The sequence below is a fragment of the Podarcis gaigeae genome (assembly GCF_964106915.1).
Source record: "Podarcis gaigeae genome assembly, chromosome: 6".
NCBI classification, from domain to species: domain Eukaryota; kingdom Metazoa; phylum Chordata; class Lepidosauria; order Squamata; family Lacertidae; genus Podarcis; species Podarcis gaigeae.
The window spans coordinates 70,107,156-70,134,663 of record NC_139682.1 but is presented as its reverse complement, the minus strand read 5'-3'; the positions used below and the strand labels follow the sequence as shown (position 1 = coordinate 70,134,663).

Below are 27,508 nucleotides of genomic sequence, written 5' to 3'. Positions count from 1 at the left end.
GCATTTTATGAGCCAGTTTACATTCCTTGAACAAATTTTACGTATCATTGGGAGAAAAAGGTCACACCAGCACCATCTAGCTCTGAACTTATGAAATAGCATTTAAGAATAACCCACTAACGTTCAATAGCTAGTCAATCGTTTCTTTGAGTATCTCCTCAAGTGTGATCTGTTTTCTCCTCACCCAAATGTCAGTCACTCCAAGGACTTGGAGAAATCCTGTTGCTCATAAATTACCGCGATGGGCCCTATACAAGATTGCATATTTATTGCTGTTGTTTGAAGGGATTTAACGGCCGATCTATGGTGCATTCCTATTTCAAATGCCGCATCTGAAGTTTTAGCAATATGCAATGGGAGTGCCTTGTTGTCAAATCATTTTGGCAGAGAGTTTTTCAAGAAATTTGTGCTACTGTACTCTAAATTATTACAGTGGACGCTGGCTTCGCTCCGTTACAACCAGGAACTATACGGAATACAAGCAACAAGACGTTCATCCTTTTTTCTATTGGGAGCATTACAATTAGAAATAGCGCATCATTAGAGATACCATACACTATTTACTTCCAAAGCCTGATAGGCCAAAGTTTAGGGGTTGACTGCTATGGAAAAGAAAACGGAGGAAAAACCAGATGTTTGCAGGGAGTCAAAATGGAAAGTACATTTGAGAGTATACTACACGGTACTCTCTCATAGTTTATTACCAGGAGTCTTCCACCTGTCTCTCAAAAATCTATATACTTGATTGTATATGATCCCCATTTAATATTGGTTGCTGGCTTTAAAATATAGATGCTGAGCCAAAAACAGCACATGAGGCTTATAAAGCACTATTAATTTTTATTGTGAATATGTAAAATCATCTCCAGCGCTCTCATTTTCGTCGTAGTGCCAGAGTTTGTGGGCAGACATCCAGGTTATGTTTGTTTTCGGTAGCTTTTGTTCTTGTTTGTTTCAATATTTTGTTTGTAAACACTAAAACAGTTAATAAAATATATTATCCTTTACAAAATAGTGAAGTCATTCTTATTAACAACATCCATGTAAGTGTCATAACTTCTGTATCTCTGCTTACGCAAAACACAAACTGTTATACTTACAATAGCACAAATTATAATTGCAGAAGCACATGCGATGATCACAGTTTCCATAGTGGTATTTATTGCATTGGTATCATTAGCACAGGTGGGTTTCACACTAGAGGGAGTTGTATGTTTGTCATCCGGGGTAGGCGAAACAGAGTATTTGTCAGCTGGAGTAGTGTGAGCAGTAGTGTGAGCAGTAGTGTGAGCAGTAGAAGTTGTGACTGGACTAGCAGGAGTAGGTGGCAACGCAGGAAGAAGCACAACTGCTCTTGCTATGTTAGAGACTTCTCCAATGTTGCTGCTGCCATCAATGGCACGAATTGCAAAGTAGATGGAGGTGCCATTTTCTTTCATGAAGTTGTGGGGCTTATACCGAAACATTTGTCTGACCCCAGCAATTTCCATTGCAAGTCCAGTAGTGTTCACAGAAGTGGCATCTTCAAAAGTTCCATGTCTTAATTCCAAGGGATTTTCACTCATTTTTATTTCATATCTTTCAGCTGTGAAATGAAAACACACAACAGGCATCCATTAGGATCTACGTCTTCAGGAATAACAGAGACAAAAATCTGCTTCCGTGTATTTACAAATTCCTTAGGGAACTCTCAACATTGGATTGAATGCATAACTGCCATTGCATCTTTGCATGTCGCAAAGAGCCCTGAAGAATGTTCTAAGGCCAAGTTCTCCGTTCACACAGGCTGCTTGTTGAGGTTAACTGTAATTTCATGCCAGTGTAAGAATATTGGCCTATGTCACAGATACCCACAACCTTTTTTGGGGGACACACTTGTATGATGACCTCTGTTGGGAGAGAGACAGGGGAAATGTGTCCCTGTTTGTTCTCCTCAACCTCTCAGCAGCTTTCGATACCATCATCCATGGTCTCCTTCTGGAGGGGCTGTCCGAGTTGAGGGTGGGAAGCATGGCTTTGCGGTGGTTCCAGTCCTACTTGGATGGTTGCTTCCAGAGAGTGATGCTTTGGGGGTGGTCTTCAATTCCATGGAGCCTTCAAGGCGTGATTCCTCAAGGTTCAATTTTATGCCCTATGCTGTTTAACACCTACATGCTGAGTGGGGCAATCTGGAGTTTTGGAGTATGTTGTCAGAAATATGCTGGTGACACACAGCTCTACTTCTGCAGGTGTGGCAGTGAGTGTTCTAGACTGCTAGATGAGAGACAACGAACTGAAGCTCAATCCTGATAAGACTGAGACATTGGTAGTGGGCGGTTCCCTGGACTGGATGTATGCAAGGTGACCTGCTCTAGATGGAGTTACATTCCCTTCGAATGTTGCTTGAGGCTCAGGTGTCCTCAGTGGTACAGAGTGCCTTCCCTCAGCCCTGGCTGGTGGCACAGCTGTACCCCTATCTGAACAGGGATAGCCTAACACCTGTCATCTATGCTCTGGTAACCTCTAGGTTAGATTACTGCAATGTGTTATATATAGGGCTGCCTTGGAAGACAGTTCAGAAACTTCCCCAGGTTGCTAACTGGGGAAAGACGGCTTGAGCATGTCACATCGATCATGATGCCAGGTGAAAACATTTCTCTCCAACCAGGCATTTGGATGATTAACATTCTACAGCCATTTAAATTGTTTGTGGGAGGAGAGGGTGTTATAGGGTTTTTCTTGTTTTTGTTTTATTATGTGTTTTGTGTTCTCACTTGGTTTTCGTTTTTTTCTAATGTGAACCACCCTGGGTTCTTCACATGAAGGGCAGTAGAGTGGTACCTCAGTTTAAGAACAGTCCTGTTTACGAACGATTTGGTTTACGAACTCCACAAAACCTGAGGTAGTGTACCGGTTTGAGAACTTTACCTCGGTCTAAGAATGGAATCTGAATGATGGAAGGGCACCAGCGGTGGGAGGCCTCATTAGGGAAAGCACACCTCTGTTTAAGAACGGTTTCAGTTTAAGAATGGACTTCCAGAACGGATTAAGTTCGGAAACCAAGGTACTACAGTATACATATTTAATAAACAGTGATGATTAAAAAATGTAAGAAACTGTCATGGGCACCATAGGGTACCCATTCCACAGAAGAAAAACAGCCACTCAACTCTCCCATTCCTGACATCTGAATCTAGACTTTTGCTACTTTATTATGCAGGAACTTTGGGAGGATGTTGCCATGCGGGTGACAGTGTTGAGACACCCTGGTTTTGGGCTATGCTGCTTTTGCAACCCAGTGGTATTCTGGATCCTGTTGGAGGGAGATTTGTGTTCCATGCTTATATCAAGGCAGTTCTGTCTCAGTGCCAGTTGCGGAAGGCAGTTTGCGGAAGGCAGTTTGGGGTAGAATGTTACCTCCAGGATATTACAGGGAGATGTGGCTGGTGTAAATTCTCCATCCATCCACCCCATTATACTTTTTTTAAAATAATAATAATAATAATAATAATAATAATAATAATAATCTTTTCTGTAAGCAAAGCAGCCTTGTGGGTTGATTAAAGCAGGCTTCCACACTTACCTTGTCCTGTATCATAGTCATTTCCAGGAGCCGTCCATGCCAAACAGAAATGATCATCATCCTCATCTAGTTTTACCTCAAGGTCAGTAATTTTAGAGGGTGGGAAAAGATCTGTGTTGGTGTTTTCCAAAGGGACTCCTGATACTACAAAGGAACCACCTGAGGCAACTCTACTGACACTTCCTAGATTGGTTTGGAGTTCATCATCTGTAGGTTCAGGTTTGGGGGGGTTCATTGTTATTTGACCTACAAAAGTGGGGGAAGAAGAGCCATAACTATAAACATCTAAACTTCCTTGGTGCTTTACAGTTTTAACAGATTTTTATTTTCATTGTATTGCATTCCTCTTGTACCACTTGAGAAATCAATGTAATTGAGAGGCATATAAATTATCTACATGCAAGACAAAACCAGGCTGCATTGCATATGATTGGCTAGAAATACTATGGCAAGAAAATGGCAACTTGCTCTAGACTTTGTGCTGGCAACTAATGGAAACAGAAGAGAATCTGAAATGCTCAAAGTATAAGTACTGTATATGCAAACAATAAATCAATTAAGGCTGCATCTTGTGCACTTAGGACCAAAAGAAGGATGGCAGAGTAATATTTTAAACCCTAGTCAAAACAAAAAAAATTCCTTCCAGTAGCACCTTAAAGACCAACTAAGTTAGTTCTTGGTATGAGCTTTCGTGTGCATGCACACTTCTTCAGATATCTTCTTCAGATATTGGTATCTGAAGAAGTGTGCATGCACACGAAAGCTCATACCAAGAACTAACTTAGTTGGTCTTTAAGGTGCTACTGGAAGGATTTTTTTTTGTTTTGACTATGGCAGACCAACACGGCTACCTATCTGTAATTTTAAACCCTAGTAAGAATTAGGTTGTTTCATCGGTTCAAATAACACATTCCGTTTACCCACTAATTTGGGAAGCGCACAGTAGATTAGAATATTATAGGAGAGAAGGGTGTGGGTGCATCAGAGTTGTATACTCAATGGTCCAGATCTACATAAAGTCAACGATAGGGAAGGAAGATGCTTGTGTTTCTACTGAGAGACCCAGGACTCAGCTGCATTAGTCAAAAAACAATGTTTTGAATGTGTTATAAACATGCACACCAGATGGCGCTGTAGAGCACAAACCTTTTCTTTGAGATTTTACATAGCGTCCCCCCCCTTTGGTTACAGTATAACAATTTAATTTATGACTTATTTATAGCATTTCCCCCTTGTGTGTAGATCCATCCCAATTTCATACTTGGAGAACCACAGAGCTAACATACCAGCAGTAGAGCTATTTCATAACACTTGCTTACCATCTTCTTCTACAAATCCTGTTAGATATAAAGCTTGACTCTGTCTACGGGACCGTCTGAGGGTCTGGTCTTTTCCTTGGACACGCACTTTGATATTGTGTCTACCGTTTCCTCTGAACGATGTGAAATACCTTGAGTAGATTCCGTCATTCTTAAGAATATCGGCGCCTGAGTACATAAATATTGAAACATGACATCCGAAGCAACTGTCATACTTCTGGTCATTAAAAAAAGACAAACAACCTACAAAACCTATGTTCATTTCACAGTATGTGTTGCTGTATCCGTGGAAATAGATGATTCTGAAAGTGGTAGTATGGAATCATAATGTTAATAGCGGATGTCAATAAAATACAGGCCAACAAAACTTGGGACCAGCCAAACACACCAGCATGTACTCTGGCCTGCTGAACTCCTGACGACCTCAATTTTTGGCAATCCCAGGCATTTAGCAAAATCAGTACATTTATCAAACTCCTGGTGGATTACCGTGATAAATAGATCTAAAGGACCCCCTTTCTGCATAAGAACCCAGGTCCTGAGATCCTCTGGGATGCTTCCTTGTGTGCAATCTCTGAGGGAGGTCTGGAGGCTGGCAATGACCTCCCTCATATAAAGTCAATAAAGGAAAAGGAGAAGGAGGAGGAGAAGGAGAAGGAGAAGGAGAAGAAGGAGAAGGAGAAAACAGGACTTAACTGTAGTGGCCCATGGTTATGTAATGTTCTCCCAGATACACCAACCGGGCACCAATGTTGCCATTGTTTCAGCACCAGGCAAAGATGTTTTCTTTTCCCCAAACATTGGTAGGTCACCATGCTCCCCAACATTTCACAGACACTATTTGCACAATTTGATGGAGCTTGGGACAGAGCCCAGAATGAGGTCATTATATGCAATGATTCCAGTTCACAAAGGCAGGTATAGCGAGCCACATGGTACAAGGCAAGTCCCATACATATATTTGGATTTGCAATAATAATGCATTTACTCCATTTCAAAGGAGTCAATGAAAATTGACTTTTGAAAAACTTGCTTTTGGAAAAAAATTAAATGCACACTTCCGTAAATGCTTCAAAATAAGCTTACCCAAACCATCATCATAAAGCTCCAGTTCTACTGGTGTTCCAATCTCTGGTTCGACCGTCACTGTGACTTTTGCACCAATGACAGGCAAGAATCCTTGGCTGACTTCTGCATAAATAACCATCGGACTAGGAAACTTATTGGTATCGCTTTTTGTGTAGGACTTCACAATCAAAGGAGGCACAGAGGCAGAGGCTGCTCGAGTGGTTACCGTTACTGATATGACTTGTGCTCCTGAATGTGTGTTCTTAATTGAATAAATCCAGTCACCTGTCTGAAAATCAAGTGTTGAAATACAGAAGACTATTGAGTATCTAAGTTGTGTTTATAAACGCATTTCCATTTCTTCTGGTTTCTGTTGTGCTTTGATAAAGGTAGGTGTCTTTTTATTAAAATGATTACAATTATGTACTGTATTGTTTGCAGGCTAACACAACCAACAATGGTGAATACTGATTGTATTTGCTTGCCCGGTTCTTTCCTTGAGCACAAACACAGTAGCAATTTCTATTCCCTTGCCTGCTCACTGCGAAACTTTCTGCCATTCCATTCCTAACACACACACTTTTGTAAAAAAGAGGGAAGTCAGACCTACAAACTTTTTTCTCTGTTGGCTTTAGCCTAGTAAGTGAGCAGTGATGCCATAGGGAAGCTGATCTCTCTCTCTTGCTACAGGAAGGAGTGAAATTAGCAAGGCTATGGTGAAGGGGCTTGAATAACTCATAGAAGCTATGAGCTATGCCATGCAGGGCCACCCAAGATGGACAGGTCATATTGGAGAGTTTTTACCAAACGTGATCCACCTGGAGCAGGAACTGGCAAGCCACTCCAATATCCCTGCCAAGAAAACTCCATGGAAAAAGACAACCCTGATGTTGGGAAAGATTGAGGGCACAAGGAGAAGGGGATGACAGAGGACGAGATGGTTGGACAGTGTTCTCGAAGCTACCAGCATGAGTTTGACCAAACAGCGGGAGGCAGTGGAAGACAGGAGTGCCTGGTCCATGGGGTCACGAAGAGTCAGACACAACTAAATGACTAAACAACAACAACTTGTGGGAGAGACTGGTTTGCCATTTTCATCTCTGTTTGCCACCTCCCTCAAGGATCAGCCACCCTTCAAAGTCCTATGCTCCTCTCCAGCATCTCATCCTACCAAAACACATAAGAGCTTGATATTACTCAAATAAGCAAAAGAGTACTTGATTTTTTTTATAAAAAGAAACATCTTAATCGTTGAAGAAGATTATTGAAAAAATTGCTTCTTAGATGAATTGGACACAGCTAGTAATTCTCCAACAGCACACCATGAGAGTATTACTCCTTTGGGCACAAGAAAGGTAGACAATAAATAATTACAGGCTCCCAGGAGTGCCCAGTATTCTGCCACCCTAGATTTTTGAAGGATTCACTATTCTACAACGTACTAGGTGGGTTCCAGGGGGGGTGAATGATGATTACTCTTATAGGCAGTGGCCGTTTTGCATGGGGGTTCTGTTTCCGCCCCCTGAGTGCCCTACCCCATTATGTCCCGCCTCCATTCCAGCCCACCCTGCCCCCTTTCAGGTCCAAAAGGACCCTCAGGTCAATGATCAGGTGTCAATTGGACAAGCCTAAAATGGTTCCTGCTTATAATCCGATTCTTAGTACCAATTTGGAACATGATTCAATTGACTCCTCACTCTGATCATTTTGATTCATTTCTCATTTCACTACTGTTAACTATTCCTGATCTGGTCCTTTAGGTTTTCAAAGCTAATGTTATTGTTTACCTTTTTTATGGCAATTTCAGAGCTGGCTGAAAACTCAATGAGCCAGTAATTTCCCATTGAAGTATGTATCTTGCCTCAGGGTATGCTGTATGCTCAAGTGAGGGTGGTGAGGTGACAGACACATGCAGGTACACACACCTGCATATTTGCTCACTTCCCAAATGACCTTTAGGATCAGGAAGACAGGAAGGAAGCTTGTGCATTTCCCAGGTGAGGTCCAGCTTCAGGGAAGCCAACACAGATTCAGCAGCAGCTGTGAAGGGACCTTAAAAACACTTCATGAACCGTTTCATGGTATTGGACTCCGCAGACACAGCCCTCATCACCATACTCTGAGGGTGTGGGAAATGCTAATCTGGAATACTGAAGCTCATTAAGACCACTGCAGAATGCTACATATGGGACTTCTGGAAGCAAATGGCTCTTCCCTGCTTGCATAATCTATGTGCTACTTTAGCTGTAGTGGCAGAACCCTTTGCTGGCACTTGTTCCAAAAAAATGCAATGAGACAGGCATTGCCCCATTTGGTTAGACAAGCAGAGAAGTTTGAGAAGAGCTCAGTTTTTACCTCTGCGGTTCCATCAATCTTGAGGCGAGCTGTTCGGACATTGGTGTTATCAACTGCAAAGTCTTTTTCGGTGTACTCTCTTCCTTTGGGATCTGTGAGCAGAATTTCCGGTGGGGATGTGCCCCACGTCACCACGAAGAAAGTGTCATTCCCCACTGTTTTATCAATGGTTACAATACCATTCAGCTGGTCTTGGGAACCGACACTTTGCCCTCTACTTTCAAGCTGTTGGCAGGGAAGAGGGGGGAGAAATAAGTATACAATATCTGAAAAGTTTTATAAATTGAATACATATGGTTTATTTCCTTTCATAAGGTGTAAAGAAATGAGTGGCAGTTTAGAAGGTGCCTTCACAGTGGTTAGTTCTGCTAGACAAGTAATACGCAATACCCAGACTTTAATAAAAATGCTGGTACAGTCATGACATGATAGGTCTTGCCCCATACAGATATTGGTTTGTCCAGTGGTGATAAATTTACTTTCTATCAATATTTCAATGTTACAGACATGGAGGAAGGCAGATAAGCAGCTACGCTGAATCAGGTGGAAACAATTGTACCTCTACCTCAATAGCCTTGGAAATGGCCAGCCAATATTTAGATAATGCTAAATGAGGCAACTCAAATTTCCAGTTTCCACATTTTGGCAAAGGGTTGCCAAGGAGATACAATCTTCTGGGCTGGAACCATGGTGCTGGGGTGGTTTTTAAGGAAACACTTTCCCCATATGCTATTTTCCTAATGAAACCTCTTCTCCAATTTGTTATTTGTCCGGACAGAGAAAAATAAAGTTGATTTGAACTCAGAATGGTACATTGTGAAATGTTTCAGCTCCGCCAAAATCTATCTTGGCTGTTTGCCCTTTTCTTTGAACTCTACCTGGGGTCTCCCTCACTATTACAATAGCAAAATATGAACTGTAGAATTGATTTCACTCTGTGTTGTCTTTAGTTTTTTTATGCTGCCTAGTAATTTTAAGCAAATAATAATAATAATGTTAGGGATAGCAATGATAGTGATAGTGATGATACACTCAAATCTTTGCAGTTCAAACCTGCATGGATTGTTGACTGATATCTCCACTTCCTGAAGAAAGTCCACTGAAAGCATCGATGAGGCTGTTGGAATCCAAACTGTCAGTGATAGAAAATTTCAGACCCCCTGAAATATGATTGAAGGAATAATTAGAATAGTTATTCTGTCAGGTGGAACAAAGTCCAATACGCATTGTGCCTTGCAGTGGCATGTGCAGGTGTGATTGTGCAGGCACAGTTCGGAATTACAGGCGCTGCTTTTTAATGTTAGGAACTGTGCACGCCCAGCAGGCCTTTGCTGCATCTTTCTGTAGTTGGGTCAGGATCTGTGGCCTCTGTGAAAATAGAAATAGTATTTCTTATACAGAGGCATGTAGTAAAAAGAATCTGAATACTCCCTTTTTTGTCAGTTCCTCTAAATCAGATACTGTATTTACATCTGGCCAGACATTTACAAGGAACTAACTTCATGAGATTTGAAATCTTAAGTTTGGATTATAAGGAGCATCATTAAAAATAAAATAAAAAAACCCTACACATTTAAAAGGGAGGCCAGGGGTACTGCTGAGTTATTAACAGATTTTGGAAAGAAGCTGATAGATACAAATTTACATAAATTTTGCAAGCGTTTTTGCTAATTTTCCCTAGGTTTCTTTTTTTTTTAAAAAAAATGCAGGCATCAATATAGTGTGAAAACATTATATCAAAAAGCTGATTGCAGATCTCTTACATATTTTTACATGTGTCAGTACACATGTACCTAATTCTTACATACATGTTCCTGTCATGCCTGTGGACTATTTAGGTTATTTCAATTGACACAACTGCAGTGCCACTCTTGCTCACTAGGGGGAATGAGCAAGAAGTATGTGTGTTACTATGGTTAAAGATTTGTTCTCCAATAAAGATTTATTGGTTAAAGAATATGGAGAAGAGTCATCAAAATGCCAAGTTATAGCATAGTAAAAGCAATGAGCTAAAAGCCAGACAAAACAGAAGCCACTCAATCCTTAACTATGACTGGAGAGTTGAGGGAAAGACAGAAAATGGAGAGTTGCCTTGTATGGAGTTTTGGAATGGGCTTCTCAGTAACAGTAACTAGCCTGCGCCTCAGTTTTGCATCCTTTACCACTGGCTTGTCTCAGTCAAAGCCCACAATCTATTTCCAGCAGTGGCAACCAAATGCCAGTTGAATACTTACAAGAAGAACCAAAATGGATTCCCTGCAGGTTTTAAATATGGCAATCTAATTTAGCTGTCATGGCTGAAATAAACGTTTCTGTGGACGGAGCAAGTAGGAGGAATATTGTGTGGCTGGGAGTAGCTTGGCGAAGTGGCTGGGCCTTGGAGCGAACTCACTTTTTGGGGAGACACCAACTGGCTACCAGGTAGCATAGAAGAGTCTTGCAAGACATTATTCTTGCTCACTTACCTGTCTTGTCTGCCAATGTTTCTAGGTCTTTTGTAGCATTTGATCCCAAAGCAATGGTGTGAATTATAGACCCACTTCTTTGAACTTCATCCAAGCAAGAGCTTATAGCTGTATCTTCTCCATCTGTCAAGAGAACGATTTCACAGCCTTTGGTACTTCCATACTTGTGTAGAAACACCTGTATGGAAAAGAGGATTAAAATTTTTAGCAGCGATATTGAAACAAACAACACAGAAGCCACAGGGCAGCGTTTTAGGCTTAAATTCCGCTTGTAACAATATGCACAGGCGTCCTGCCCTCTTTTGCATCCGGTCACTCTACTACGTAAAAGCATAGGAATAAAAGAATCTGAGGGAAAAATTCTTCACCTGAAATCCTGACCGCACTCCAGAACATATGTTGGTTCCTCTAGTAGTTCTGGTAGGCAGGTACTCTGTGAGTGTTTTGCGCATACTGTCGTTACTGATCTGCTTCAAATGAGTCTTAACTGCTGCTGTGCTACTGAATGCAACTATTCCAACCCAGGACCCCGCTTCAATAATCTGCAGGAGGAATATTTCTGCAGCTTGTTTCAGCCGAACAGTGCGGTTGTTCTGCATATGAATTAAAAACAAAACAACAACAGCATTCACAGGTCTGCCAGTGCATTCCGGGAAGCAAATGAAGATGACTGAAAACACAATTGTTAACTATACTTCAAAAAAACAAGGTTTGATAAACATATAAGAATATAGACAAGTCCATAACATTTATGAATATCCGAATAATCTCATCCGTGTTGTGATTTAAGACACAATTCACCTGGACGTTTTCATGCACAGACTCCATTGAAATAGATGGGAGGTGCACAAGAGCACCGTTTGTTTCAGTGGGGCTTGTCCCATCAACTGAATAGTCATTGAATAGTATTTATTACATAACGTTTTCATTCTGTAATAATGAACCACAGAACTGTAGAGTTAGAAAGGACTCTAAGAGCCAGGAGTCACAGCTGTTTTTGTGGCTACTGTACAAATGCCTATGTTATTATTGGTGCTGACCTTTAAAGCCCTAAACGGCCTCGGTCCTGTATACCTGAAGGAGCGTGTCCACCCCCATCGTTCTGCCCAGACACTGAGGTCCAGCGCTGAGGGCCTTCTGGCGGTTCCCTTGCTGCGAGAAGTCAAGTTATAGGGAACCAGGCAGAGGGCCTTCTTGGTAGTGGCGCCCGCCCTGTGGAACGCCCTCCCACCAGATATCAAAGAAAAGAACAACTACCAAACTTTTAGAAGACATCTGAAGGCAGCCCTGTTTAGGGAAGCTTTTAATGTTTGATGTTTTATCGTCTTTTTAATATTCTGTTGGGAGCTGCTCAGAGTGGCTGGGGAAACCCAGCCAGATGGGTGGGGTATAAATAATAAATTGTTGTTGTTGTCATCATCATCATCTCCTGGGAAATATCAACTCAATTCTACAATTATTATTATTTTTTCTTATCAGTTAGATTATTCAAACCCTGTGATGTAACTGAATTATATTGGTGTCTCTTAAACCCCCTTCCTCAAGAGCTAAGTGGCTCTTCTAGGCCCGTGAATTTCTGCAGAAGGGAGCTCTGAGTATCTGTTGAAGCTTCCTGAAGTATTGAAAACCCTGAAAGACTAGACATGTAAACTGAATGCTTGCAGTGGGATTTCCTTGTCCTGCTTCTATCCGTCCATCTGTTTTGGCTCCCCACTCCCATGTTTTTCACCTCCCACAGTCCATCTCTCCCTCTGGGTTCCCTGCATCAATGTGACATTAGGCTGAGGGTTGCAGGCAGTGATTGCCTTGCACAACAGCCAAGTTGTCCTGCCCTAGAACCTCTGACCTTTATGAACAACTTGCTGTACTTTGATAAATATCCAAATAAACTAATCAAGTAGGCCAGACGTGGAGAATGTGTGGCCCTCCAGAGGTTGCTGAACTGCAACTCCCATCACTGCTTTGCCATTTTCCGTGCTTCTGGGGCTGATGGGAGTTGTAGCTAAGCAATATGTGGAAGGTCAAAGGTTCCCAATAATCAAGGTGCAGCAAAATTTAGCCTCACAGTTCATAAATGCCAGTGCTATATTGACACTTGTTTTCGCTATGGACATTAATACCATAATTTCTGAACTGTCTCAAAATAGATCTTCTGAACATGGAAATCAGACTTACCAAATCCATACTTCCGGAAACATCAAGCACTAGACACAAAACTCTCTCCTGTTTTTGCAGCAAGGAGACAGTGGGATCAGGTGGGGGAACCGTTATTGGAGATGAACTGGCAAAGTCGGGAGAGTCCATAATTACTTCCCAGGTGCTCCTGTAGTTGCACATTTTATTCTGCAAATTTGTTGCTTTAATATTATGATTGCTTTTGTCACAGAACTGAGTAACCTAAATAAAAGATAGGAAGGACAGATCAAGATCACAACCTCATTAGCAATTCCTGCTTCATGAGAGCCATTCCTTACAAAGAGGTGCTGCAAAGATTGACATTCCTTGGCACACAGACAAAAAAAGGCTACAGGGTGTTTGACGGATTTTTAGTTCTAGACCTATGTCGACCTAAACTTCACAAAAATGTAACAGAAACAATCTCCAAAGAGTCTGTTCTAGTTTAGCTACTGATCCAGGGATTACAGAGACATTCACTTTGCCTGTCATGGGTTAATATCTATAAATAACTGCAAGGGAGAACATCAACCTTTATGTCACTGAAATGGCAACAGCCATACACAAGAGGGAGGTATAAGACAACTTGGGTAATCCTTGAGGTACGCAGAAGTAGGGAAAAAATATTGGGTGAACCCCAAATAATTTTAAAAGCCACACACACAAAAAAACACCCTACATAGAAACAGGCTACACATGTCTGCATCACTCTGCTCTGGGGTTTTTTCCTGAACTCCTGCGGGTGAAGGAAGAATGAAAGCCATTTGTCTAAGGCACTGGGGATTAAGCTGCCTCATCAAGCAGAGCCCTGCTGCCTTCTTCCTCAGATGGAAAAGGCGTCTTCTGTGTTAAGGAAATAAGAATAGGAGGAGATAGGGTTTAGCTACACCCAAGAGCATTGTCCTGGCAGCTTAGCCAAGCTTCAGCAGTCGCCCAGCAAACTCTTTTCCCCTCACCTCCATCCCTCAGCAAAAGAACACGTGTTAATGAGATACCTTCGCACCTGGAAGGGAAGCAGAGAAAGGCCTCTCACTGGTGCCAAAGGTCTGGGCATCCTACAAGGGAGAAAGATCGCCTGCTACATAGAGTGCCAAGCATCTTGCAACTCAAAGCGAGAAGAGTTGGCTTAACTATGAGACCATCAGCCAGAATGAAATAGCTAGTTCTAACCTGGACCAGCTGGCTCCACCGGAGGAGTACTTGGGCACTAGCCAGCCACCTGCTGGCTGTCCATTTACTCACTTGCCCTCTCTAGCTATCTGCCTGTTCACTGGGTCATTCACTCAATCACTCATTCACTCACTTGGTCACCTACCTAGTCTTTCACTCTGGGCAGTATCTTGCCTAAGAAGGGGAAGCTTTGAAGGCTATACCCCACCACACAAAAACAAGCAAGGTTTCATTGCAGAGCCTCACTTGTTTATATGAATAGGAAACTCAGTTCTCTGAATGTTGGTCATTACGCTGCAGAAAGCGCCATTCTTGCATGAGGGGAAGGTATCAGGAGGGTTAGGGGCAAACCCAAAGTTTGCAGAAATACAGAGTCAGAAGGTGAAGGAATTATTGAGTAAGAGAAGAAAGAGATGAACAAGTAGCTCAACAGAAACAGTGCCGGATTAAACCCCCTGGAGGCCCCTAGGCAGTCCAAATCTCATGGGATAACATTGAACTAAGAAAGCTGGATTCATCATACTTACTGAAGGGAGACTTTGCAAATACATTATAGAAGCTGCAGTATCTTGATGTCTTTTTGGAACAAACAGGCAACCATGTTCATACAGCTGAGTTCGGTGGTCAATTTTGCAATCTCTGTAACTTTTTCCACCAAGCGGAAATATGTATTGACCAGTGAAACCAGCTGAGCATCTAACGAATGTAAAAAGAAACAGATACAGTCAATTTAAAAGTCAATAAACAATCACTTGGTGGTATGATTGCTATGCTATGCAGTTTTCTTCCATGCCAACCAGAGGAAGGGTGGAATTTAAATTGAATAGACAACAACAACAACAACATGTTGCAACTGGATTTGTAGGAGGAGCTGATTAAAATTAGCCTATGGGAAACAATGGCAAGCATTATCTCTGTGCTAACTGCTATGTCTGGAAGGACTCCTGAATGTTAACAATGGGAAGAAGGCTTAATGAAGTAGCCATGGGTTTCTCAACACCCTTCCTAGGCTTTTGCATAAGAGAAGGAATTGGTTGCGGGCAGGGGTGAGGAAAGGAATGTTGCTGCCCCTCACCTACATTGGAGGCAGGAGTAATAATAATAATAATTTATTATTTATACCCCGCCAACAGAATATTAAAAACACGATAAAACATCAAACAATAAAAACTTCCCTAAACAGGGCTGCCTTCAGATGTTTTCTAAAAGTCAGGTAGTTGTTTATTTCATTGACATCTATGGGAGGGCATTCCCCTGGGCGGGCACCACCACTGAGAGGGCCTTCTGCCTGGTTCCCTGTAACCTCACTTCTTGCATTAAGGGAACTTCCAGAAGGCCCTCAGAGCAGAACCTCTGTGTCTGGGCTGAACGATGGGGGTGGAGATGCTCCTTCAGGTATACAGGGTTGAGGCTATGGGAGTGGGACCTAGCAGCACACAGTGATTGCTCATTGTTTTCATGAGTGCGTGCAGGAGTAAAGCTGACAAGCCATCATAGTGAGTCTGAAAATGGTCTTCACAGAGACTGAATCAGTGGCGTAGCAAGGTCAGGTGGTACCCGGCACAGAAAATTTCTTGTCACCCACTGAATAAGCTGGTTGATGTTAACGGGTTGGGCAGAGCACAAGCAGCCACTAGCTGGGGTTACCAGCAGGCAGGGCATTGCCCAACTTGGCTCCCATAAGAAATTTCCTTTGTATATCTTCCAATTACAGTTTAATCCTCTAGAGGAGCCTTTCTCAACATCCGCAGGTGTTGTTGGACTACAACTGCCATCATCCTTTGACCACTGGTCCTGCAAGCTAGGGGTGATGTAGCCCAACAACATCTGGGGACCCAAAGGTGCTCTCTCGGCAATAATTTACACCACTAAAAAACTAGCAAGCCCAAGGCAAACATCACTTCTTAAAGAAGAGATGCATTTGTTGGAGGTATAGTATTTGTGAAAGTACCTTGTTGCTTCAGGCAAGTTGTCTCCCCCAGAAGTGTAGAAAGGTGCATCATTGTTGTATTCATCAAAGACACCCCATCTGAGATGAGCCCATTCATGGACAAAGACCCTGCCTGTAGAACACCAATAACAAAGCTAAAATTTGCGACACAGTTTTTGGTTTTTTGAAATGTACGACACACAGCTAGTAATTATAGCAAATATACATCCTGTTAAAAAACAACACTAAAATATAATTTGAAATACTGTGAAATCACACCAGCAATTGAATAACTATAGAAGGGGTAGCCAACTTTTCAATCTGATTCAGAAGAGAAGTCCCTGTTTGTCTCCCTACATCACAGAAGCCAATGAGCTGATGACCCTTTAATCAACAGTTGCATCTGACAGGGTGGGTCTTACTACGCCCCCTGCATTCAAAGCACACAACTTCCTGGGAACTGTATGTAGGAAATCATGTACAGTGGTACCTCGGGTTAAGTACTTAATTCATTCTGGAGGTCCGTTCTTAACCTGAAACTGTTCTTAACCTGAAACACCACTTTAGCTAATGGGGGCCTCCTCCTGCTGCTGCTGTTGCCGCGCCGCCGGAACATGATTTCTGTTCTCATCTTGAAGCAAAGTTCTTAACCCAAGGTAACATTTCTTGGTTAGCGGAGTCTGTAACCTGAAGCGTATGTAACCCAAGGTACCACTGTACTTTAAATGTATGGTGTACAAGCAGCTGTGGTAACATGGGAAACAGGAAGAGAGGCTCAGATAGCTTCAGCAAGATAGCGTTTTGGGGTTGAAAATGTATTGATGAACCTCATGTGAAACTATTGCAGATTTCTTATGTAAATTTATGAGCCTTTAGAGCGATTAAGCAACTGCATTGAAAGTCTTAATAGTTTCTTAGGAATTCTATCTTTATTACCTTTTGAAAACTTGACTAGCAATTCTAATAATTAAAAAACAGCAACCCAGACAATTTAATCTGAATTAACAGGTGCTACCTCGTGGACCATAAGCATTATGCAACTTGTCATTTGTCAGGAAGTTAGGAGTGAAATGAATGTATCGCCCAGGTTCCCCACATCCGCCATACTGTAGGGTGTAGGGATCATCTCCATGTTTCAAGTAATGATCCGCCACTATGACATCTGCCTAAAATAAAATAGAACAAAGAAGATATAGAGGTAGACAGTCCAGTCTGAGCTTCCATTAAAAGAAAAAGGGAAAAAGCTTACTAGACAATGCTACTATACAAGGAATAGCTTCAGGTATTTATTAAGAATACAATTGTCTATAAGTGAGCCCACGAAATCAGGTGTACTAAATTCATTAGTCCTTAAAGATATTTCAAGATGTAATTCTGGTAACTGTTGTGTCATGAATTCTATTAAGTAGTGGGTTGACAAAGCAGATGACACAGATATTTCTCCAAGTGGTTCTTTATAGTAAACTGGAACTGAACTGAACTGAACAGCTCAGCCAGCCTGCTTTTATAGGCAGCTGGCTGTCAACTTTGTAACAACAACACCCCAGGGTTTCCCGCCTAAATTAACTGACGTGGACCTGAGTGAAAACTATATGCACAATACCCCTGGTGGCCAGGGTGAGAACTTCAATACATAACAAATTCCTTTTGGGGAGAAGGGTGGGAGAACACACCAAGGCCCCCAACCACCTTAACCCAGCCTTAGATATCATCACGTCTATAAGAACATTAAGCAGTATACAGCCCAGATTTGCATGTTTACTCAAATCCAGTTGCATCCAAAAGTGGGAAATATAGATATTATTGCTTGACATCTGCTTTACTTATCTTTAGGCACCAGGCAAAGACATTCCTCTTTTCTCAGGCTTTTGGCTAATTAAACATTCTATGGACTTTTACACTGGGGGGGAGGGTTGTTTTTGTTATTATGGTATATATTTTTGTGTTATTGTATTGTAAAGAGTCCTGCAATCTTCGGATTAAATGTGGTGTAGAACTTTATAAATAAATAAATAAATAAATAAATAAATAAATAAGAATTTGTATTAGATCATACAATATCTTGTATCCCCACCCCCCACAATCTCTCCATTTGCCCCAATCTTTTTAAAAATACCACAAGTATATTTAAATCTTAATGTATTCTTCAGCATTTACCTTATCGTAGGATTCTGTAGTTACTCTTTGATATTCATTTTTCGGTTCCCATGTGGAAGGAATTATAACTTTCACTGTCTTGAAATAAAATCTTTGCCGTGTAGCACTGAAGAGATAAGTTGATGCCTCTTTCACCATGTCCTAACAAGGAAAGGAGAGAGCTTTGTGTGTCAATGGCTAGTTATTGGCATTTGTGTTTACAAAATGTGCCCTTTGGTCTCTTCTGCCATCTTTCTTTCCTGAAGCTGGAGTGCCTTGCATGTTGAAAAGTTGAACCCCTGTCTTCAAAAAGCTGGTAGATGCAATTCACATACTTTTTTTGGTGGATCCTCCTGTGCCACTGAGTGTTGCTTGACATAGTATGCAAAGCTATTCCTGGTATGAAGGAGAAAATAGTGGGGGAAGCTGTACATGACAGGAAGGCGGCCATTTTTGCTTGTTTTTAAGTGGTCGCCATATTGTTTGTGCAAGTCTACACTGCGCAACAACTTCGAGTGCACAATCAGCCCTGTTTAGTGACAAAGGTTCTTCTGTGTTGCTTATTAACAGAGCAATCTGAGGCAACTCCTGCAAAGTGGGACAGTTGTATATTTTTCCTTCAATGGAGCTGGCCATGGGGCCCCCAAACAGATTGAACTATTGCAATGCCAGGCAGGAAGCTGAAGCCTAGAGCAAAGAAAGCGTCTTCCTCCACTGGGGGCAGCTGCCATGTGAGCTAAGGCAAAGCCACTGAGAGGAGGGGAGCACTTCCCAGAAAAAGCACCCAATTTCTGGAACAATTTCCTGAAATCTGGTGTCGAAGAGCTCCAATTAGTTAAAGAAACCTATGAACAGGACATTTTAACCTCTAATGATCAAAACGTGCACAACATTTACCTCAGAGTACATGTCACCAGTTCTGGCACAGACCCTTCCCTCTGTTTCCAACACTCAGGCTGTGATTGCCATTGCTCGGGCAGCCAAAATGGAAGCGCCCATTTGCAAGAGTAATCTAGCGGGAGCACCCCAGGTATTGCCGAAATTAAAAACAAAAAACCAATAGGGAGAGACCTCAAAAAGGAAGGAGGACTAAATGTGCTCACTGGAAGGAGGTGCTAGGGGGAGATAGAATGAACTACCCCAGTTGTATGGAATAGGGAAGAGGAATATTCCAGGCTATCATTTTTTTTCCCTTGCAAGTGACCTAGGCTTGCACTATGGCAGGAACATTCCTGACATGACCTGGTTTTTGGGTGTAAAAATGGCGTCAGGGTGGAATTTTGCCAAACCAGCGAAAACCAGCTCTAACAACTTAAAATCACTACTTTGGGGGGAGCTTTTGGGGTCTTGCTAAGAAGCTCAACAACCTTGTGGAATGTTACTTTTAAAAAGGGATGAAAAAGTTGTGGGGTATAGGGGCATTCAGAAGTACCCTGGCACCCACGCTTGCAAAATGCAGAATTCAGACAGAAACTAAAAAAAGCTCAACAATTTTGGCGGTTTCCTACAAAAAAGCTTAAAAGCTCTGTGGGTGTGAGGAATTCTACTTTTTGAAAAATGGCAACCCTATACAAGTCCCACCTGTACACTTGGGATGAGACTTGTGGGATAAGGTGGGGGGGTCAAAAGCACCAGGTACCCCACGCTTGCAAAATGCAACTTGCGTTTTCCTAGAATATCACTGTCTGAAGTCGCTTGTTCAATACATTCAGAAACATTTAACTATCTTACCTTGATGGCATCCACCATTTTGTTGTCTTCCGGGATCTGGGGATTGATTGCGATGACGACGTCTTCAAAACCACCCATGTTGAGTTTTACCCTGGTACCTGTCACTTCGTGCAGCACTTGCAGCAGCAGCAGCAGCAGCAGCAGCAGCAGCAGCAGCCAGTGGTTAAGCGCCATCTTTCCTTGTGGCACTTATTTATTTCAACCTTACAGAAATAAATAACAGCAGAGAGGCTTGTTAATGCAAGAGCTTTGGCAGGGATAGAGAGACAGAAAAAAACCAAACAAACCTGTTTTGAAAGGACAAAGAATTCTGGAAATAATCCCCAACCTGGTGTTTCCTTGTTCAAATCTTTGTGAATACTTTTAACTTCCTATTTAACAAAAGGCATGGATGCTCACTTTGGAGGCTCAGAACTCAAGGGTGTTTGCTGATGTACAGGCAAACACAACTACCTAGGAAAGCGAAAGCATCCACAAGAATAAACTAAGGGGTAGAATGGTCCAACTCATAACAAAAGAAATCCTCGAATACAAAGTTTAACTCTATCGTTGCCGGTTACCACTAATACATTGCAAGCATTTCTAAAGAAATCGAAACTAGAGTCAATAATAGCAGCAGTCTGGAACTTCTAGGTTGCTTTTATAGCTAGACACCCTGAAAAGAAAAACTTCACCTTAATCCAAGTGATATTTTCCTAGCTTTGTCTTATTTGGTGCCCAGGGGTGCCAAAAGGGTGGAGTATACCATATATTCGGCCTTCTTCTGCACCTGACAAAGAAGACACAAATCTGCATAAAATTTGCAAACACTTTATGTCTCATGCAAATCTGTACCCTCTTTTGCAGATGGGGATTGTGCACCAAAAATAAAGCAGGGGTCACAGAATTGTAGAGTTGGCTAAGGGACCATGAGAGCCATCGAGTCCAACTGCCTCCAATGCAGGAATCTTTTTGTCCAACATGGGGCTTGAACCCATGACCTTGAGATTAAGAGTCTTGTGCTTTAGCGACCGAGCTATTCTTGATGGCGAGTCAAGAACTAGAAATATAGCAGGGGTGAACCAGTGATGACCAGTGCCCAATGGGACTGGGAGGGCACAAAACAGGGAGCCCAAATGCAGATGGAGCCAGAGCCTCTGTTGCCACCTGAGGTCTACCTTCCCAGACCTGCAGCTGGTGAGACCAAGTTCTGGACAATGCTGGACAACTATGGGAAGATACAGATGATGAACCAACCACTAACAGTGCCTTAATCTGGACTGAGCTTCAGTTTATTGGCTCTCACCCAATCCATTACCAAGTCAATACATTGACAATCAACCCTTGCCTTCCTACTATTACCATGCCACACATTTTTCCTGGCACTGTCTCTTACCTCAAGATAGATAGTTAACTGCCCAACCTTGATATAAAGTTTTTTGCTATATCATTAGCCAACATTTTACTCCATATCACTCAGCACCCTCTTAACACAATTCACTTGATAGCCAACAGCTAATCCATTTTTTGTTGTTCTGGAGTAAGGTCCCACATGATTAGAAAGTATCCTGGCAACACGATGAGTTACAGAAATGGCTTTAGGCAGGATCAAAACAGTCGCGAGGGACTACCACACCCACAAGCTGCAAATCTGTAACTGAACTACTGCAACGCACCCATGGAATCATGATCCTTATGAGCAAAAGGCTGAAATCCAGGTACCTGCTGTGAACTCCATCCTGAAGCCAAGAGCAAGAGATCACCGCCAAGTAAAACAAAGCTGGAACAATGGAAAATTAAAACAGAAGTCCCACTAGGATGAAAGAGCCAAAATACTATGGACCCAGAAATTCAAACATAATGGCACAAAGCCAAGACGGGAAATGGCCACCCTGGAATGGTTGCAGAGACTTTAGGATGGTCCAGGTTATATGGTGTGTCAATAGAAAGTGGGTGGTCACTAAAGCAAACTCTTGCTGAAACAAGAGACGAGATAAAGGAAGATGCTAAGATGAATGAAACCATGGCCAATTTGGACACCCCAGGAAGGCCACCCAATAGCTAGGGAAAGAAAGAAAAAGGCACAAGAGCCACAGGCAGAAGGACTTTCATCACATGACTCTCCAGAGCCACCTGCAAGTATGAGTAATGCCCACTCAAGGTACGGAAGAAAGTTCAAACCCCAAGAGTAGGTGGACAGCGTTATACAGTAGAAGCAATTAATGAACCCTGTACATGCCTTGCCGCTGACATAATCTGGGACAGCGTGGTCCAACAAGCTGCCCTCAATGCCTTTTGGGGTGGTACTTGTCATTTAATGACCCCCCCCCCCATAGCCCTCACGCTGCCTTCCCAAACCCGGGTAAGTGAGGTGCTGGGTTTTGAGAAGGAGGCAAGAGGGCTCTGGCAAGGTCCCAGAGTCTTCTCCCACCTCCTTCCCAAAGCCTAGTTAGCGTCTTATGGCTTCCCACATAAACTTGATGCTGAGCAGCAACTTGCGAAATGCACAGTATAGGGTCTTGCTTGGGAGGTATTTATTTGTGGGTATCTATTAATGAATTTTCATGTGGTACATTGATCATTGTGACATTGGTCACAAGCCATTTGCTGGAAGAACCTTTCCCCCAGTTTCCAATAAACATTGCCGTAAATTTGACACTTGTCCATGAAACATTAGTTATTTATGTATATTGCCATACATTTGGGGGAGGGTGGGAACAGGTCGCAGATTTTAAAGCAGACTAACAAGAAAGCATTTTAACTACAGGTGACATACTTCTTGACTATTTCTGTAAGGAAGATCAAGGCAGTTAACATAGTTTAATGTTAATTAGAGTTCAATAATATTAGCTAAAACACAAAATATTATGTGAGGAAGCTTACAAATGGCACATTGGTCACTATGGAATTATGCATGAAATATCATTGATTGGGGGAGATGCACATAAAGTCACAACGTTTGTGTGTCTTTCTGTCTTCCTCATTTGTCTTTCTGTCCTCTCTCACACATGTGGCAGCAATCAGATAGGTTGGTATCCAACTCTCTTGTCCTATCAGCACAAGGATTTCCGCTTGCACAACTGCCACACACACACACACACGTGCTGAAATCTGCAGTAGAGGATTGGGGGACCCCCAGAACAGATTTAGGGGGCAGAGTAGAGGGGAACAAGAGGAGGGAAAGTCCCATTGTTAAAAATCCTTGCCCTGATTACAGACTTACTTAACCCTAAATTGGACACAAGCCACAATCCAAGCACCCCATCTAACCTTCAAAAGGCTTGTTTTGAATAAGACATTGTCTTTTCAGAGCGTGTTTATATGTGTATTACAAACAATAGTGGGAAAACATTTGGAAGACCTCATGGGTGTGTGTGAAAACTATTTCCTGTAAATCAAGTGGAAGAGAGGTTTGTTCCCTTTCGTGTTTGTTGATTTGTTTTATTAATTAAGAGGTCATGAGTTGTACTCAAGTTTAGTGCTACTCCGTGTTGACCCAAATCTCAATGGGTCTACTCTAAAGAAGACTTTGTTGAACCAGTGAAAGTAGATAAATAGGTACTGTTGTGGTGGGAAGCTAAATGGCGTTTCCGTGGCTTCCATCACAGTATCCCGTTGTGACAGGAGCGGATTAGTCATGCTGGCCACATGACCCGGAAAGCTGTCTGCGGACAAACACCGGCTCCCTCAGCCTGAAGCGAGATGAGTGCTGCACCCCATAGTCTCCTTTGACTGGACTTATCCATCCAGGAGTCCTTTACCTTATGAGGAAAAGGGAGTAGAGCAAACATGCTTGAAGAAAAGCCTGGCAAAAGCAGCCCATTCCCTTTGGGTCCCTCCCAGTTGCTGAGCAACTTCAACGCACCAGCCTAGCATTTAAGAGGAGGTCCTCAGTGAAGAGGCCTCTGGTTCTGTCAAAACGTTTTTGAGGAAGAAAAATTCTCTACATTTGTGCAGCCTACTCAACGTTTTTGGGTATCTCTCGTCCCTATGGGACTGTGCTTCAGTATTGACTTTGGACTGTATTCTGATTGCTGGACTTCAGACTTGGCTACTTGGATTGGCCTTGGGCTGTGTTTCCTGACCTTTGGACTTCGCTTGCGTGGCTTGAGCCCCGGACTTTGGACTTTGCACTTGCCATACTGATTTGCTGAGAGGCAGTCCAGGGGTTCAGGACACGGAGCAACTGTCAATCAGCAGAAAACCTGGTTGATGTTTGCTCCGATTCAGCAATAAAGACCCGGTTTCCCTGGAGAAATGGAAGTGTTGAATATGAGCCCTCTCTTACACATGCAGGGTTAAAACACAACTCCCATTCAATTCCTGGTAGAAATGGGCTAAAACTCCTGTGCAGAACCACATCCCTTCTATGTGCTGATGCTGGCCATTTGGGGGAAAGCTACTGTTAATTGTGTAGAGTGGTACCTTGGTTCTCAAATGGCTTGGTACTCAAACAACTTGGAACCCAAACACTGCAAACCCGGAAGTAAGTGTTCCGGTTAGCGAACTTTTTTCGGAAGCCGAATGTGCTCCATTTGGAGTGTTAAGCTTCCAATTTGAGTACCACACTGCCGTTTTGAGTGTTACACTGAGGTCTGTCTATTTATTTTGTGCTTTTGTTTTCGCAGCTTTTTTGTTTTGTTTTTGTGACTGTATGGAACCCAGTTCAGCTACTGACTGATTGATTGTGTGACTGCAGTACATTGTTTATTGCTTTCATGTTATGGAATAGTGGTCCCATTAGATAGTAAAATCCATGTTAAATTGCTGTTTTAGGGGTTGTTTTTAAAAATCTGGAACAGATTAATCCATTTTGCATTACTTTCTACGGGAAAGCGAGCCTTGGTTTTGGAACGCTTTGGTTTTGGAACGGATTAAGTTTGAGAAGCAAGGTACCACTGTACTTTTTCGACTTCTTTGATGGGTTGTGGGGTGCTGTACATAAATAAAAGAACCAGTATAGCAAATGCATTGTGCAAGCCAGAGTATGCTTTCAGGAAGCCATAACGATGCTCTAGCCCTGCGCTAAAGGCCATGGAAGGTAAAAAGATGCTGACCAAGCATTCTTCTTTACAGAGGGTCATTCTTCCTGTCATAGAACTTTGAGATAAGCACTGAGACAAGCCCTATATCCTTCCTGGTGATGAGGGCATCTGGATAGGGGAGAATGCTAACAATGGCACCAAATGGACCATTAGAAAAATTCTGGTTTCCTTCCTGTCCCCTTCCCCACCGCCTTCCCTTTTTGCAAATAAACAAGATAAGTAGATAACTTTTCTCTTTGATCCATTTGAGCCTGCACTGGGGAAACATAGGATCTTTGTTTAAATAAGGATCTTTGTTCCTTTTCAGAGTTCTGTGAGATGTTCATCCCATAGAATGTCCTGTTAGGTTAAGAAACAAAGCATATTTGTTTCAAGAGAAATGAAATTTATCCCATCCATCCCCATTAAAAGAGAGGGAAGTGGATGCCCAAATTCTTGGAAAGTTCCCAAGTTTGGTAGAGTCCACAATCTATTTATTATATTAGGGGATCCCCCCCCCATTTTAAGTAACTTCAATCAATCTCTGACTTTTGTCTTCTGGGTTTCTGGGGGTTTTCCTGTTGTTATTCTGTCTCTCACAGCTACAATAAACCTACTATTAAAATTATGGACTGGACATTTCTTCGTCAGAGGGCAAACGGGCAAGTTTAGCAGGAGATCAAATACTTTGCCCCCTCACTGTATAAGCATTTTGTTTTTTAAGATTGAAAGGTAAAACAAGTAAAAAAAAATTTACAACAATAACATAGGGAAATCTATTCTGTGGTCTTGGATGATAACATTTAGAATGCTGCATATGGTGAAGAATTTTCCAGCACTGACTCGTCTTTTCTAAGCTCCAGCCTTCCTTCTGCAAATATTGCTATGCACTGGTGCTAGAGGATGAGAAGTACTCCTCTGATGCTTAGGATTCTGCACTATGGGGCCACACTCAGCCCCAATGCTGTCCACCCCTCTGTGCCCTGAAATATCAATTGCATGGTGCTGTGGTGCCACACTGAATTGCTAACTGCTGGTCCAACATCACATCTCAGTTCCAGAGCAACGAGACCAGGTATAAGTTATATTATTCATGTGTATAACCAAAGTGAATAAGGAAAAAAAAAAATCAACATCCACTTGGATGGAGACAAGCAAAAGCTTGTGACCTACTGTGGGAGAAATTCAGTTCAGTTCATATTTAAATGTAATGTTACCTAATTTGCACTTTATGAAACAGTAAGTGAACCATAACGTGGCTATCCTGTGAAATTCATACTTTTCGGAATTTTGCAAGACAGTTCTCCAGCTAAGAAATATGCACAAAATGCATACATTCCCCACATTTACAAGGATGGGGTTCCCCTTTGTTGCCTCAAAAAAATAGGGACTCTCACAGGCTAATTGTTATAATTCTAGGCTCCATTAATTAAGAAAATACACAATGACACACACACAAAATTGTATTATGAACTCAGTAATACTTTTAAAGAATCTTTAATTAATCTCACTTTTTATTAATCACAACAAATGTTATTAATTGTTATTACCTGCCGTTCAACAGCAATTTAAACAGCAGCTTAACAAATTTTGAAGGGGAAGGCATGCGGGGCCTTGTTCCACCTTATTGCCCCAAATCCTCCCTTCAGCACCTGACAGCACCCTCAGACACCCAACCAAAGGGTGGGATATTTGGTGAAAAACTCGTGGAAGGCCACAATCTGTATCACAGTTGTGACCTGGGCAGGATCTACACACAGGGGGAAAAACACTATAAAGAAGTCATAAATTAGATTGTTATAACAAAAGGAAAAAACAACCCTATGTAAAATTGCACAAACAAATTTTGTGCTCTACAGCCCCATCTGGAGTTGTATCTTTACAATGGAGTTACAACAATACAACTGACTGAGGGTAGCTGAGTCCCTGGATCAGAACTTCACACAGCTGCTTCCTTAAAAATAAAAACAGTCCAAGGAAGCTCACTTTTGTAAAAGCATCTTTATCATGACATGTAGGTTGGTCCTAAAATGTGAACATCACCAAAACAACAACACACACAAAAAAACCCCAGCTTTTGAGGCTCATTTGATGATAGACAGAAACTCGAACTGCTTTGCCTAAGTGCTTTTTGGATCTCATTATTCACCAGCTAGCAAGAGTAGAAGAGCTAAGAAATGAACTTGCTTACCCACCTGCTCAGAGGGTTGGATAGATAAAGCTGTGCAGTGGGGCAGGAAAATCTCTAAGAAACAAATCCTGGCAGGCCTGTTATTCTCCAGAAAAAAGTGTCAGAGCAGTGAAGGGGACAAAGCAACAGATCTGTGCTCACATTCTCCCCCTTTGTAGGAAGGCAGGTATCTGTCTGCTCGGGACAATCATTAATGCATCTGCTGAAAGTCCAGGAATCTGTCTCCCACATAAAGGCTACGATCCTCAAGACCCTACCCTTGTTCCATTTATCTTGATGTGACAGCCACATGATTTATGGACATTTTTTCCTAGAGGAAGCAGACTAACATATTTGTCTCTGCTTCAAGCACACACACACACATTCTGACCTTCCCTAAGATGAGCTGAGCTCTGGTTTGAAA

At 42.2% G+C, this 27,508-nt stretch overlaps 1 protein-coding gene across 5 annotated transcripts; it reads right to left on the bottom strand.

The window, feature by feature from the left end:
- Positions 1 to 820: 820 nt before the first annotated feature.
- On the bottom strand, positions 821 to 27,508 carry LOC310846549 (calcium-activated chloride channel regulator 1-like). 5 transcript variants are annotated; one of them, XM_083743320.1, is made up of 16 exons: positions 27,106 to 27,508; positions 20,586 to 20,680; positions 19,912 to 20,114; positions 18,202 to 18,342; positions 17,060 to 17,210; positions 16,066 to 16,177; positions 14,642 to 14,810; positions 12,945 to 13,166; positions 11,138 to 11,362; positions 10,770 to 10,947; positions 9,358 to 9,464; positions 8,305 to 8,529; positions 5,968 to 6,238; positions 4,882 to 5,049; positions 3,563 to 3,808; positions 821 to 1,585 (listed from the first exon to the last, which is right to left on the bottom strand). In XM_083743320.1, the coding sequence occupies exons 3-16, from the start codon at positions 20,083 to 20,085 to the stop codon at positions 1,005 to 1,007; spliced, it is 2,970 nt and encodes a 989-aa protein (XP_083599446.1). In that variant the 5' UTR covers positions 20,086 to 20,114; positions 20,586 to 20,680; positions 27,106 to 27,508; the 3' UTR covers positions 821 to 1,004. The 5 variants fall into 5 exon arrangements, with proteins under 5 accessions (XP_083599446.1, XP_083599444.1, XP_083599443.1 ...); XM_083743318.1 differs by having other exon boundaries at positions 27,110 to 27,508; XM_083743317.1 differs by lacking the exon at positions 20,586 to 20,680 and having other exon boundaries at positions 27,110 to 27,508.

What these genes read in the sequence shown, in the direction of transcription:
- LOC310846549 (XM_083743320.1), bottom strand. Translation starts at nt 20,085, where the DNA reads ATGGCGCTTAACCACTGGCTGCTGCTGCTGCTGCTGCTGCTGCTGCTG. An exon ending in TCAGTCAACAATCCATGCAG is followed by an intron (nt 8,530 to 9,357) that starts GTTTGAACTGCA and finishes CCCTGCCAACAG; the next exon opens with CTTGAAAGTAGAGGGCAAAG. An exon ending in AGGATTTGTAGAAGAAGATG is followed by an intron (nt 3,809 to 4,881) that starts GTAAGCAAGTGT and finishes CCACTTTTGTAG; the next exon opens with GTCAAATAACAATGAACCCC.